Consider the following 15,263-nt stretch of genomic DNA (forward strand, 5'->3'; position numbering starts at 1 on the left):
GCGGTCTTGAATTTCTGGGGCAGTAGTGATGGGAAATCAAGATGAAAGAGCCATACAGAATTGACATCTTAGTGACAGTGCTTTGGGGCAGGGGTAGGAAAATCATGGCAGTGCTTACCTGCTCTATGGTTAACACACCATGAACTTCAGGGCTGAGCAATGAGAAGCCATTGCTTTGGTCTGAGCAGGGGGCTAAGATCTCTGAATAAGCCAATTTGTTATTGCTGATTTTTCTTGAAACAGGAGATCCCAATGTAGCTGAGTTAGCTCAATCAGGAAGGCCCTTCTGCCTTAACCTTTACAAAAAGTGCGGTGATGTAAACCAGTCTTTAAAAAATTTAGTAATACATGTGTGCAAATGTGTGTGTGTGTGTGTGTGTGTGTGTGTGTGTGTTAGTTTTTGTCAGCTTGATACAAGCTAGAGTCACTTGAGAAGGACCTCAGTTGAGCAATTGTCCCATCAGATTGATCTGTGCATGTCTATGAGGCATTTTCCTAATTGCTCGTGATGTGGGAGGCCCCAGACCACTGTGGGTGGTGCCACCCCTATGGGCCTGCATATATAAGAAAGGTAGCTGAGCAAGGCAGTAAGCACCATTCCTCGTGGTCTCTGCTTCGGTTCCTGCCTCCAGATTCCTGCTTGAGTGCCTGCCTTGGCTTCTCTCCATGAGGATCTGTAACCTATGAGGTTAAATGAACTCATCCCTCCCCGAGTTGGTTTTGGTCAGAGTGTTATTATAGCAACAGAAAGCGAACTGGGGGAGTATGCGTGTATGTGCTTGTGCACGCATGGAGAGGCATGTGCAAATGTCAGAACAACTGGAGTTGGTCCTCTCCTTTCACCTGTGTGTGGGTTCTGGGAATTGAACCCAGGTCTCCAGGTTTGCACAGAACATTTATGGGCTGAGCCAACTTGCTGCCCCGTCTGGTTTTTCATGGCCTTCGTCTTTCTGCTCCTACCTTCCCTGCTGTCCTGCACATGTGGACAGAGAGCGTTCAGTCTGTTTTAGAAGACGGAGGCTGCGTGATTCATCAGTTGTGACTAAGAGCTCGGTAAACTGATAATTTGTACTTTTATCTTCTGACACTATTTCCTGAATGCTTAATCTGGTCCAGCCTGCCTTGTTCAGTATTCTACATGCTGTAAAGTTATAAAATGCTCAGAACAAAGGACAGGCACTATTATAAACGGTGGTCATTTTACAAATAAGGAATCTGGGGTTCCAAGGAGTTAAATCACAAGCTTACGGTCCAGTGGCTATTTAGTGCTGAGTAACAGGGCCAGCCCCAGGATCAGCCCCACCCACTGCCATTCCACCTTGGTAAAGCTGTCTTACTTTTTCATTCCTTCCAGAAAGTAAAAAGGAACATGGCTGTGAGGTCCTGCTTTAACTGTGAATGGCAGAATCCGCATTTCCAAAGCCAGGTTCTAGCTCCCATCATGCACTGGTGCCAGGACCCACCTTATCATGTTTTGGTCTGTCAGTCATCTCAGCCTTGGAGGCCCTGCCTCCCTACTCAGGAACAAATTACTCACGAGCTCAGAGCTACCGCTCATCTTGCAACAGCCAGGGCCCTGGCTTTGGGTTGGTTATGAAGATACTGAATCAAATGAACTGTACTGAATCCTCATGTTGAGAGATAGCAGCTGCATGAGGTAAACCAGGCCTCGAGGATACAGTGGGTTTGAAAATAATTTATTACTCTCTTTTTCAAAATGACAAAACAGCCACATGTGCATGGACTGAACACATGGGATTATTCTCACGTAGAAGGTTTCGTTGTAGGCCGGCCTCCCGGACCAGGAAAGGCATGCTCGTTTTCACATATACCTCTGTTCAAGTTTCTAGAACATCCTCTTTTCTTTTTGATGTGGGCTTGGCACTGACTTGCAGCACTTGAGCTAAAAATGTCTGATTCCCACCTCCCTTAGGCAGCAGATGATCTACAGAGGCAAAGCCATTGCAGAAACTGTATTTCCAAGGAGAAAAGAAAGGCTGTGTTGTGTAAACAAAGACTCTTAATTTGTTGGCTTTATTAGGCAGCCCACTTAACTGATTTTCTTCAAGGAGACTATGAGGTGCTACTATTTTGAAGGGGAAAACCTTAAGGGTTATTCTGGTAAATGAATGTTTTTTGAAGCTTCTGAAGTCCTGAAGAATCCCAGGTTCTAGGGGAAAGGTGAGCGGAAGGATCGTGGTAGATGAGAGTGAGGCCTGAGGAGGAAGGGAGATGGGAATTTTAATAGAAACTGAACTAGAGGTCTCTACAGAAACTTCCAGACAGACGTACAATTGGAGAGGGAAAATAGGAGAAATCCCTCATACTGGCATCACAGAGCACCAACAGTTCTTACTGAGTTTTTAAATTATATTTAAGGTCAGGAGACAAATGGCATGACTCAGGGATCAAACTCAGATCCTCAGGTTTGGCTGCAAGCTCCTTTTCCTACTCAGCCCTCTTACTTGCCCATGGTTTCATTTTCTTTTTCCCTGTCTTGTATTATTAGGAAATAAATCTCTGTATCACTTTGTTCCTCTTTCAGTAGATGTTTCTAGAAAACACTTTTAAAATATAATTTTGTTTTAGAATGTACTACATTACTATATTTTAAAAAAGCAGTTTCTCAATCGTATCAAGCTTGTAATTAGGATTCATTTTCCAGTTTTTTATCTTTTTGGTTTTCGTTTTTTGTTTTTCCCCTAAGTATTACAGTTTCGTTTTCCGGGTGGTGTGTTGGGAATAGAATCCACCCAGGCTCCCAACAAACATCGTGTCGGAGTGCGGCATCTCATAGCTGCCCCTTCCTGTACTTTTCTTTTCTCTTTTCAGTTTATTTGCTGAAGACATTACATCATTCTCCACATTGATTTACCTGTGTCGTGTGATAACGTATTTTTCCGCTCTCCACATTCATTCCCTGGGAGTCAAAAGCCTGGAGAGATTCTGGTGTTCCTTTTGGGTCCAGCATTCTTCCCAGGTGATGGTGTCTATATTCCATCAGGAGATGCATAGTTCCCCTGGCTGTTTTCATTGAGTGATGCTGACTGTCTTGAGGGGCAGTGAGCAGATCTACTTATTCTCTAAGGATTTGAAAGCCGAGGTGTTCCAATTGGCATTGTCTTTAACAAAGGAAAACAAATTATGTCTCTTTTCTTTGGATTTGATTATCCTAGCCAGCAGTCTATTTTGTTTAGGAAAGGCAAGTCATCTCTTCATGTTTTTTTCCATTTTCAACATAAAAGTTGGATCACAGGCACCATCCAAGTAAGAGAGCCAGGTTTTTATTTGTTAAGTCTATGATCTATCTCACTGATGTAAAGGTGTTTACTCTTGTTCTGGTGCACTGATGGACCAGCTGATGGACCTTCACACGGTCCCATCCTGGGAGAGTAGAAGCTTGATTCAGGGTCTCCTCTAGATCTGTTACACATACAGCCCCAGTATCTTAGACAGACAGTGTCCTTGCTATGCCAAGAAAGTTCTTAACCTTCCCAGAGATTTTCTGCCCCAGACCTGGACTCATATATCCCTGCTTCCTTAGTAGGAAGTCATAGTTGCAGACTGGAGTCTGAGCCCTGAAGGCGCATGTTGCTCATGTGTTGGCATTTGTTTCTAGGTCTTTTCAGTGGGCAGAAACAGGTTATGTACACACATCTGTACATATAAATATCATATTTTGTCTTTATAAGTGTATATTTGTGTCAGTGGGGACTTTGTAATGTGTTTTAACTTTAAATATAAATATAATCACATATGTACATGCATACACATTTATTACCATGTAAGTTCTTCTGGGTACCTCTTACCCATTTTTGTGCTAGTTTCGTTTCTATTGTTGTGATAAAATACCTGGACAAAAAGCAAGCCAAGGAGAAAAGGTTTATTTAGCTCACAACTAAAAGCTACAGTCCATCTTGTCAGAGAAATCACAGCAGCAGGACCCCGAGACAGCTAGTCACACTGTACACTCAGAAGCAGAAAGAAGTGAATGCATATGTACCCCTTTATATCGTTTAGGACCCCCTGCCTAAGGAACAGTGCTTCCCACAGCTGGGTGCTCCCACATCAGTCAACTCAGTTAAGACAATCCCCCATAGACATGCTTACAGGCCAACCCAATGTAGGTGATCCCTCATTGAGACTTTGCTTCCAGGTGATTCTGTGGTGTATCAAGCCCATAGTCAAAGCTAACCACCATGTCTTAGTTAGGGTTTCTATTGCTGTGAGGAGACGCCATGACCACAGCAACTCTTATAAAGGAATACTTAATTGGGGTGGCTCACTTACAATTCAGAGTTCAGTCCATTATCATCATGATGGGACATGCCTGTGTGCAGGCAGACATGGTGCTGGAGCAGTAGATGAGAGTCCTACATGTTTCAAGCAACAGGAAGTGGTCTCAGTGTCACACTGAGGGAAGCTTGAGCAAAAGAGACCTCAAAGCCCACCCTCACAGTGACATACTTCCTCCAACAAGACCACATCTCCTAATAGTGCCACTCCCTTTGGGGGCCATTTTCTTTCAAACCACTGCATACCACAGTACCTTTGCCTGTGATATTTGGTTTTTAATGACTCTCTTCAGTTGTAAATATGTATCTTCAGTCATGTCAAGAATGTCTTATCTCAACAATACCAGGAACACATCTCATAAACACTCATTTCCTCATAATACATCCAAACATGTCACAATAACATACCACTATGACATTGAAAAATAAACTGAGCTTGTTTTTGTTTTTCTTTTTGTTTTTCAAGACAGGGTTTCTCTGTGTAGCCCTGGCTGTCCTGGAACTCACTCTGTAGACCAGGCTGGTCTCAAACTCGGAGATACCCTCTGCCTCTGGAATGCTGAGATTACAGGTGTGCACCACCATGACCATCTAAGCTTTTTTTTTTTTTATTACTTTCTTTTTCCCTTTTTATTTTTGTCATTCTCAGGATGTGTCCCACCAGGATCTACCATCTGATTACTGAATTAGAGGCTGGAGAGATGGCTCTGTGGGTAGGAACACTTGCCACACAAGCACCCATGTAAAAAGCTAGGCACAGTCATGCATTTCTATAATCCCAGTGCTGTGGGAGGCAGAGACAGGAGAATCTCTAAGGTTTATTGGCTGTCAGCCTAGCCCCTGGTTCAGTGAGAGACCCTGACTCAAGGTAGTGCAGGAAGAGTAAGGGGGTGGGAGATCCAGCATCCCCCTTTGGCCTTCACAAGCACACACACCCACACCCATCCAAATCACAGAATCAATGGAACAGTTCCTTTCTGTGTGGCTATACCAACAATTTGTTCACACACGCATTCCTTTCTTTCCTTTTATTCCTTGTTAGGGATTTTCATTTTAAGTTTAAAGCTTGTTTTACAATAATGTAAACCTGGAACACCAGGTGCATTCAAGAAATGCTGAACTGTTTCCCTGCCTCTGTAGGCTTTAACTTTCTTTCTCCTCCTTCCTCAAAGCTCCAGTCTTTATATAGTCCATCCTTGAGTCTCTGTCTCAATAAATGTGTTTGTGTATGCATCTTCCTCTTGGATAATGGGATCATGTGGTACACACACACACACACACACACACACACACACACACACACATATCCCAGGGCTTGCTGCTGCTCAGGCTTGCTGCTGCCCAGTCCTCACTGTGGAGGGCTCCAGCAGTCCTGTGGTGATGGATGTTTGCATTTTTCAGTCGTTACAATTACGTATTTTATACCCCAACCAACAGTGTGACTGAGGGCCAGCTTCTCCTAGCTGGTCTGTGGCACGGTGGTCATAAGAGTTTGATCAGTCATTGCAGTCTGGATTTCTTACTGCAAATGAAACAGTATGCTTTTAAATGATGTCCTCTTGGGATTAAGGGAGGATCTTAGGCAGATATTGATAACGCTGTTTGTGTGATTCTCGGTACAAGTAGAGCCCAAACCCACTAATGCCGTGCTTCCAAACACTGAGTGCTGCTCACCTATGAAGCAAGTTCCCACAGTGCGTGACTGACAGGCTATGCCAACAGGTGAACCCTCGCAGGGTCTAGCACCAAGAAAGGTTTATTATTATTATTTGACATAATGAAAGGAATTGTTGGGCTTTGTATTGTAGATCATATACCCTATAAATCAATATCCCTCCCTCAAGTGGACTTAATAGAAATGTAAGAAAGTCTGGAGAGATGACTTACAAGTCAAGAGCACATACTGCTTTTGTAGAGGAACCAAGTTCAATTCCCAGTACCCACACCTAGAGACTCATGATCGCCTGTAGCTCCTGCTCCAGGGAATCTGATGATCTCTTCTGGACTTCACCAGCACCTGCACATACCCACACACAGAGGCACACATGCATACACATAACTTAAGAAATATAAATAAAAAATAGTAATACAAGGAACAAGAGAGGCCTTCTCCAGTCGTACTACCGTAGACCTGAGCATCACACTTAACAATTCTGAGTAGGGATGAGAAGAGAGACAGAGGGTGGGTCACTGCTGAGTTCCAGGTGTCCTCACTGGAGGCTGGCTGTGCCACTGGCAGGGTACATGCCCAGAAGGTGTGTTTGAGAGCTCAGTGGAGTGTGAATTCTAGTCAGCTGCTCCGCAGCAGCCCAGCCCCCATCTGCCCTCTAGACCTTGGACTTGAAGGAAGTATTCCTTGGCAGTCTGACCTTGGGTATTCGCTCCAACCCTTTGCAGCCATACACTCCAGCTCTTTGCAGCCCCTAGACCACATTTACATGTCAAGGGTCCCCATGGGGCCTGGCATCAGCCACTGTTTTTCCTAACAACAGAGCACAATCCCTGACATTGAGAGATTCCAGCCCTTAAGCCTAAACCACACTTCCCTGCTATGGGCCTGGGCTAGCACTGTGGCTCTTCTCTCTGTGTTCTTCCTATTCCTGGAGTAAAGGTTTGGCCTTCTTGTCGCTAATCTTCCCGTAGGACTCATCTTAGTTGTTGCTGCAGCTGCTGTTGTTCCTGTTGTTATTGTTATTGTTGATGTTGTTGTTGTTGTTCACCTCTACTGTTTCACTTCATTTCTCCCTTTGTAGTGACCGACTCCTCTAGCCTTGTTTCTTTGGGTTTGAGCTTTGGGTCTCTTTAAGTGCTTGAGGGCAACATTGGGCTAATTGAGTTCCACTTTTCTTTCTTCCAAGATTTGTTTTGTTGTGTGTGTTTGTGCAGAAGAGGGCACCGGGTTCCCTAGAGCTGGAGTTACAGGTGGATATGAGCCGCCCAACGTGGATGCTAGGAACCGAACTCAGGCCTTCTGAAAGAGCGGCAAGCCCCTTGGTCCACTGAGCCATCTCTCTAGACCCAAGTTCTGCTTTTCTTACCTTCAACTAAATGTCCTGAAGATATTTGTTCATTCCCTTTCAGTTCTGAGTAATTAATGTTTCTGTTTGAATCACTCCGTAACTATGAATCAGTTTTGTGGACTTACAAGTTTTCAAATGAGTGAGTTTAGGGGTTCTAATCTGTACTGTTGGTGCTATAGTAACTCATGGTGTTGGTTTTGTTTCACTTGAGGGATGTGGCTTGAGATCAGTCTCGCTGTGTAACCAGGCAGGCCTTCAACTTGCTATGTAACCCAAACTAGCCTCAAATTCATGATCCTCTTGCCTCCGTCTCCCAAGTGCTGGGATCACATGCATGCATCACTATACCTGATTTAACATATCATTTTTGGAGGCTACTTGGGGGAACCCAGTTTATACACTAAATCATACATTGTAAGTTTTAAATCAGTTTTCACATGAAATTTGGGGTTAAAAAATGAATCTTCTGCTTGCGCAGTGCTGTATTCTTAAAATAGCAACTAGCTTGAGTTGGTTAGCTGTCCTTTCTGCTTCACTGCCTGGCAGAGTTATCCTCCAACCAGCCACAGTCTGCCTGGGTCCAAGACACAGAAATACCTGTTAAGGGCTGGTTGCTTTGGTGTGGTTCATAAAATGTCCCCAGACCAAGGGACACAGGGTGGCTTCTTCATTGCTTCAAATAAGGTTGGTTTCCAGGAGTTGACAACCATGTAGTCTCTGTTTAACTAGCCTATAAAACCTAGGTGTAGGACTCCTTGGTTGTCCTGCCTGTTCAGTCATGGATATTTGTCCTGTACCAATATCTAAGAATGGAACTGATGAATGTCCTTATGAAGAGCAGGAGGCCTGTGTCCCTGTGCCCAGCATCAATCCAGATTCTTTACCCTTGCTGACTTGATCATGTAGGTGTCACATTACTTCTCAGAGCTGTGTGTTGGCAGAACCCAGCTATTGGTGAAATTATTAAGGCCACTCCACGTAGTTAAAAGGAGATTTATTTAATGGCGTAACTTACAAATTAAGGGATCAGTAGGTGGCGGGGTCTGGGGAAGGTGTATCGCAGTCCAGCGGTGTTCTCTGGAGCTCTGCTCTGTCCACCTCCACCGTCCAGGGTCCCGGACCAGAGAGAGCACTGCCCATCCAGATCTCGGGTCTCCAGGTGCCTCCCTTGGCCCCGCCTTGTAGGCGTGACAGTTGCCGAAGTCTCAATGGGGGTTGGAACTTCCAGATCAAAGCTGGAATGGCTACCCACTACACCCAGCTTTTCACACTAGTAGAAGACAGTTGTGGTGAGGCTCAGCCAAGATATCCTCAAAATATATTATTTCATTATTATTTGTGTGCGTATATGATATGGTGGTGTGGTGGCTCATGCCATGGTGGGTATGTGTTGGTCAGAGAACAACGTGTGGGACTCTATTCTCTCCTTTCACCATGTGTGGGTCCCAGAGATCGAACTCAGGTCATCTGAGCCATCTCACTGGCTCTGATCCTCAAATTTTAAAGGTGTAGATAGAAGACACCTATGAAGAAGTTTTCTTCTTTTGAGCGTAGCCAAGTTTTCTTCTTTTGAGCATGGCCTCGGTGACTCTTAACCATCCACCCTCCAGAAGGAGTTTGAATAGGGTGAGGCCAAAGGAAGTATTTGGAGGACCCTGAAATTTTCCCTTGTTCTTTCTTCCTCTCCATCAGTGTGGCAGACAGACACCACAGCCATGACCACCCACGTCACTTTGGAAGATGCCCTGTCCAACGTGGACCTGCTGGAGGAGCTGCCTCTCCCGGACCAGCAGCCATGCATCGAGCCTCCGCCGTCCTCCATCATGTACCAGGTAATGGAAATGGTAGCATGCAATGGTGAGGCCTGGAATCTGGAGGTCCTGTGAAAGGACCTGCCCGGAAGTGCAGGGAAGAGGACGTCTAGAAGGGAAAAGGTCAGGGGCTGATGGAGTCCCTGCGCACTCTAGGAGCCCAGTGGAAGGAAAAGATTAACTAACGTATGCCAGGACCATTTCCCTGATCTAGGGAGCATTTGTTGATCTGTTCTGACCCTAAATTCCTTCTGGGCTGTTCCTGTTGCTGCGTCGCCCAGGTTATGGCATCCCTGATCTCATGAATTAAATATCACAATTTCGAAGCCCCTGGAGCCTGCCTGGATAATTACTTTTCCTGAATGCCTATGACAAGAGCTCACACAAATCCATACAGCAGCCAGCAGCTCAGGGAAGTAGGTCACAGTTATTTGCTCTGGCCCTAAATCAGATCTTGTGATAAACCACCATCCTATTACACACAGCTTTGACCCTGGCAGGTCCGTGAAGAGGGCATCCATGCAGCCTAGAGGCAGCCTGGCCAAGGCCTCTTGTCTGGGTTTGCCAGGGTGAATGCTCTGTTAAGAAGGAGTGTGTTAATTGGAAATTGAGGCTGTGTTAGACCATTTTGCTAAGACTTAGACGGTGAACTATGACTAGTATTTTTTCATTTCGTTTAATAGTTAAATGAATCTTCACATACTTGAAGATTCAGTTCCTAAATCTGTCTTATTCATAGCTTTTTAACACAGATTACAATTTTAATTATACAAGCATATTTTGATTTTAGTTTTATAGAGAGACATTTTCATTACTAACAAAATGGAAAAGTATAGCATAGAAATAAATTTCTTATACTGATATACTCTTCTCTGTGTACACAGACATTTTGTTTTATTAAATACATGTGGTATATGTCGTTTTCCTTTTTACCAAGACAAGAATTCATGACATATATTTAAATATAAATATATATATAAACTGTTCAGATTCATCTTTTTCTTAACATGTATTGTGGAGCGAGGCGTGGTGGCTCATAAATGTAATCCTAGCATTCCAGAGGCTGAGGGAAGAGGATTGCTGTGAGTCTGAGGCTAGCCTGGGCTACAGAGAGAGCCTCTATCTCAGAAATCACAGCAGCGAAAGCTTCTGTGGCTATTGTGGAACATCAGCGCTGCAGTAACAATGCCTCATGTTTAAGCAGCTCACGGTCTTCCCAGCCCGTTGTCCAGAGAGACTGTCATCTACTGTCGCTTTTGCTGGGTGTTTTCATTGTTTCCAGGTCGTGTTGAATTATAAAAACTGCAGTGGTGGCCTGACTTATACATCTCCACCTGGGCACCCTCAGGCAAGCGTGTCCAAATGGCTGGATCAAAGCCATGCACACCTTGACATTTAGCGGCTGTTTAGACTTGCCTTGTTAGCTGGGAGTATGATTTCCTTGGGCTTGGACTTTTATTCATCATGACAAGCATATAAAACAGATTAATTTTAGTGTACTTATCACATGAATAAATCAGCAACGTTTATTTGTAAATCCTTACTAACTGGAATTAAAAAGTTGTCAATTTGGAATTAAACATTTACTTCTGAGGCTTGGTTGAGCAAAACCGGTCGCCTGTGCAAAGCAGGTGCTGTCCATCTGTCCTCAGCTGATTTGAGGTGGTAAGGGGTGGTATTTGAAAGCCACAGGGCAGTAGATGTCCACAGAAAGCTGTGGCTTTTGTTGGCATCTGTTCGCTCCCTAGACATCCAGCTAACCTAGATGTGTTTTTCAGTAACCAAATGCCCCCTCCCATCCTCTACCACCACAGGCTAACTTTGACACGAACTTCGAGGACAGGAATGCATTTGTCACGGGCATTGCAAGGTACATTGAGCAGGCAACGGTCCACTCCAGCATGGTAAGTCTCTGTGACCCACATGTGCAGATACACAGCCTGCTGAAGCAGGAGGAACCATGGGCAGCTTCCCACACCAGGCCTGTACTTAGCTACTCCAGTATGCTCTGCCTTAGTCAGCGGGGCTATGGGAGTCCATTTCGGAACCCAGGCTCATCCCCTCTCTGTGCCTTGGGGCGTACTCCATGCTTTGCTCACTGTGGTCACTGTAGGCCCATCAGAACCCTACTCTTCACTTCCCCGATGCCAGGGCTTTGGGTCTTTTTAGGTACATGGGTGAGTAAGTCCTACTTCAGTCTTACCCTTACAGATGACTGGGGGGCGGGGGGCATTGTTTGGTCTCTTGACAAAGAAAACAATTCCTCATCAAAAGGGCAAGTGATGTTGACGTGGCTTTGGAAAATGTCATTTATTGACTCAAGGCAGCTGCTTGCCTAAATCATCCATAAATGGAGCCATTTGTTTTCCCTCTTAGGGTCTGACCCTAAGAGGACAGACTCTCCTCTCCCCTTTTATCTACAGTGAAGTTTTCAGAATTCTGGATTCCTCGTCCAAGGGCCCCTGCGTGTACTGGACCCCTCTCACTGTGTGGGATGTTCCAAAACCTCAACTCATTCGTTAACTGTTGTGTATCTGCTGTGAGCTGGTTCTAGGATTTGTGTGGGGCCAGTCTCAGTTCTGAGCAAGTCAAGTGGGGAAGAGACAAGTCAACCAAACACTTTTTTTCTGTGCAGCTATTTCAGGTTCATTGTCTCATTTAATCCTCACACAGACCCTGTGAAGGAGGTGATGGGCAGCCAACACTGGAGCCTCTCAACTGTTAAGAAATTGACTTGAGCTGGGTAGTGGTGGTGCACGCCTTTAATCCCAGGCGGATCTCTGTGCGTTCGAGGCCAGCCTGGTCTACAGAGTGAGATCCAGGACAGGCACCAAAGCTACACAGAGAAACTCTGTCTCAAAAAAACAAACAAACAAAAAAAGAAATTGACTTGAGGGTCTCACAGCTGATGGGTGGTAGTTCTAAACTTGGGATTCTCTGGTGACAAAGCTTGCCACTCTGGACTATTCTTTGTAGGCAAATAAAAATGTAAAAACATTCAACATCATGGTAAAAGTTTGGAGTTCAGTTTTTGAAGGGGCCCTGAGGAGGCCGGAAGAAGCTCCCTGGGGAGGAAGCAGCTTTTGAGCACAGCCTTCTCAGAGGGTAATGATAGGGTGTGTATGCACACTGCCTTTTGAAATGTAGGCAGGGCAACCTGCTGTGTGATATCATGAGAACCCCATAATAACCCCAGGGCTTGCAAAGGGATCATTATACCTGTTGTAGAGATGAGAAGACTGAGGTCTGAAGAAGTTAATAAGCAAATTGCTCATCATCCTACAACTAGTAAGTCCTTGCATGAACCTGGGAACAGTCCTGACCTCTTTCTGTGGTTCTCTCCATGTCACATAGGATTGTAGCAGTCAGAAATGAGATGGGGAGGGGACCTCAGGCGAACATCAGCACAAGCAAAGACAGAATTCTCAGAAACTACCCAAAATTGGTGTGTGTGTGTGTGTGTGTGTGTGTGTGTGTATGTGTGTGTGCGTGAGAGAGAGAGAGAGAGAGTCTGTGTGTGTGTGTGTGTGTGTGTGTGTGTGTGTGTGTGTGTGTGTGTGTGTATGTGTGTGTCTGTGTATAACTGTATATAGCATATATGGAGAATGAGGTAAGGGCTCTATACATGGAGATCATATTTGCTGCCTAGGCCGCCATTGCAAAATACTGTGACCAGCGGGCTTAAGCAAAGTGTTTCCCTCCCACAACCCTCGAGGGTGGGACTCCTGGACCAGGGTCAGCAGAGCTGATTTCTCTTGCTGTCATCTCTTTGGCTACCCTGGCTCTTTCCATACAAACTCCCGCGTGTCCGATGTGTCTATGTGTACCCAAGTTCCCCCCTTTATGAGGATGCCAGTCAGATTGATTGGGAGCTTGCCCTCACAATGTCCTGTGAGCTTCATTGCCTCTCAAAAGAGCTCAGCTAGAAACAGAGTCACAGTCTCCAGCACCAGGTTTAGGGCTGGAGCTTCTGTATGGTGTGTGGGGAGGGAAGGGAACAGCGGAGCCTGTAACTGAGGACTTTCATCCATTTGATGAAAATACAGATCGGAGCCTGGAGATGTAGCTCCGTTTCTGTTGTTTGAGTACCTGTCTAGAACACACAAAGCCCTGGCTTGATATCCAGCGCCAAATAAACTGGGCGTGGTGTGGCAAACGCTTGTAACCCCAACTGTGGGGAGGCAGGAGGATCAGAAGTTAAAGATCACTTTCTTGGCTACATAGGGAGCTTGAAGCTAGCTTGGACTAGAGACCCTATCACAAACAAACAAACTAAATAGATAAGTGGCAGTGGGCAATTTTCAACCTTGGGAGAGAGGGGAGCAGAACTCTGCTTGAGCCATGCCTTATTTATGAATCACTCGTGGAATGGGGGAGTGAATGGAACACATATACTGGATGAGATCCTGAAAATGATGGTTGCTGGAGGCATGAAAGGCTGAGTGGGGGTGGTGGTCTTAGGGGAGAGCTGTAATGATCATGTACATGAGAGAAACTGGCTATCACCTCCACCTGGTGTAATGATTCTTTGGGGGTGGAGGGAATTGGAACCATGCAGACTGAGGTGTCCCAGAAATACCAGGCCACAGGCTTGGATAGGCAAGTCTGGGACAGGCTGGCTCTAAACGTGATTACATTTGTTTTCTGATGCTGCTGTGAGAAATTGTATAATTGGTTTAGTCGAGAGAGTGCTTGCCTAGCATTTGAAATGCCCTAGGTTTGATCCCCAACACCACGTAAACTGAACTGTCCAGAGGGCAGAGAGTGCACACCTTGTTTCTCAGTCCTGCTTCACACACACACACACACACACACACACACACACACACACACACACACAGAGAGAGAGAGAGAGAGAGAGAGAGAGAGAGAGAGAGAGAGAGAGACAGACAGACAGACAGACAGACAGACAGACAGACAGGGAGCCCGGGACTTAAAGATACTTACTGCAGTCTCCGTGAACCCAGTGAATGATGCCTGCTGCGGGCATTCGGGGGCCGAGCACCGCCACGTGTTCTCTACATTACTGTCGGTTCCCCTTTTAGACACATGTTCCCAAGCAGAAGAGAAAGCAGGAGGCCCACAGTTGGGCTTGGTTGTTTCTGAACTTGGGGACAGCATGTTACTGACTTAAGTTCTAAATTAAGAATTGAAACCCTTGCTGTTGAGTAGAATCACAATAAGTAACAAACTCCAAATTAAATTGGATTTTTACCCTAATAATGTATTATAAAGTGGATATGATAAATAGAGTTAAATTTTAAAATTCATTTTTTCCTAGATACATTTGCAAGGAGAGGAAGCATAATACTAATTCTTTTCTCCTAATATTTTTTTGAGGTATGCTTCCCATAACAGGAAACCATTTAAAATATATGTGTGAATATTTTAATCATCTTCACAATATTATACAACTGTCACCACCACTTAATTCCATTACCCCATATGTGTACCCTAGACTGTTAGCAGTCTCACCCGGTCCTCTCTCTCCCCATGTTCCCATCAACCACCGCCTGTCCTTAAGGCTGTAGCTCTTGTGGCTGTTTCATCTGAAGGAATCAGAATGTGTGGCCTTTCCTCTGGCTTTCATTGAAATTCATATTAGATCAGTCTTAACTGGAAGGTGCATGTGAGTTACCTGGAGACTTCCCTGGAATATAGGGTCTTAAGCATAGGCTCGGACAGCCTGGGAGGACAGCCGGAGAAGCAGCTTTGTCAACAAGCCCGCAGGGGCTGCTGCTGTTGCTGGCTGCGGACCACACCCTTGGTGGTGTAGCTGGAGCCTTGAGAAGGCCGTGGTACTACTGTTCTTTCTCCCTGCTGAAAGTGCTTTGCCGTTTCAGAACGAAATGCTGGAGGAGGGACACGAGTATGCGGTCATGCTGTACACCTGGCGCAGCTGCTCCCGGGCCATCCCACAGGTGAGACCATCCTTGCTGTGCCTCTTTTGCCCTTCAGGGAGGTGTCACTGCCCCTGAAGCCCAATCAAAGCCAAACCAGAGGGCTGAGCTTTCTGGGTGGCAGGAGGTAAATCAGGACCTCTGACCCAAAGAGCTTCCCATAATACTACTGACAAGGTCCACAGCCCCAGGGTCTTAAAGACAGTTTCCCAGTACATACTATGCACAGTATTTTAT

General features: G+C 45.4%; 1 protein-coding gene across 4 annotated transcripts in view; it reads left to right on the plus strand.

The window, feature by feature from the left end:
- Positions 1 to 15,263, plus strand: part of Cyfip2 (cytoplasmic FMR1 interacting protein 2) — a 121,533-nt gene that overhangs the window by 12,418 nt on the left and 93,852 nt on the right. For all 4 annotated transcript variants that reach the window (XM_052758355.1, XM_052758353.1, XM_052758356.1 and 1 more), the window contains exons 2-4: positions 9,008 to 9,147; positions 10,941 to 11,030; positions 14,970 to 15,047. In XM_052758355.1, coding sequence (XP_052614315.1) covers positions 9,031 to 9,147; positions 10,941 to 11,030; positions 14,970 to 15,047 — 285 coding nt within the window. In that variant the 5' untranslated portion in view covers positions 9,008 to 9,030. The remainder of the gene's footprint in view (positions 1 to 9,007; positions 9,148 to 10,940; positions 11,031 to 14,969; positions 15,048 to 15,263) is intronic.

The sequence above is a fragment of the Peromyscus californicus genome, unplaced genomic scaffold (genome assembly GCF_007827085.1).
Source record: "Peromyscus californicus insignis strain IS unplaced genomic scaffold, ASM782708v3 Scaffold_3__1_contigs__length_106647218, whole genome shotgun sequence".
Lineage (NCBI taxonomy): Eukaryota > Metazoa > Chordata > Mammalia > Rodentia > Cricetidae > Peromyscus > Peromyscus californicus.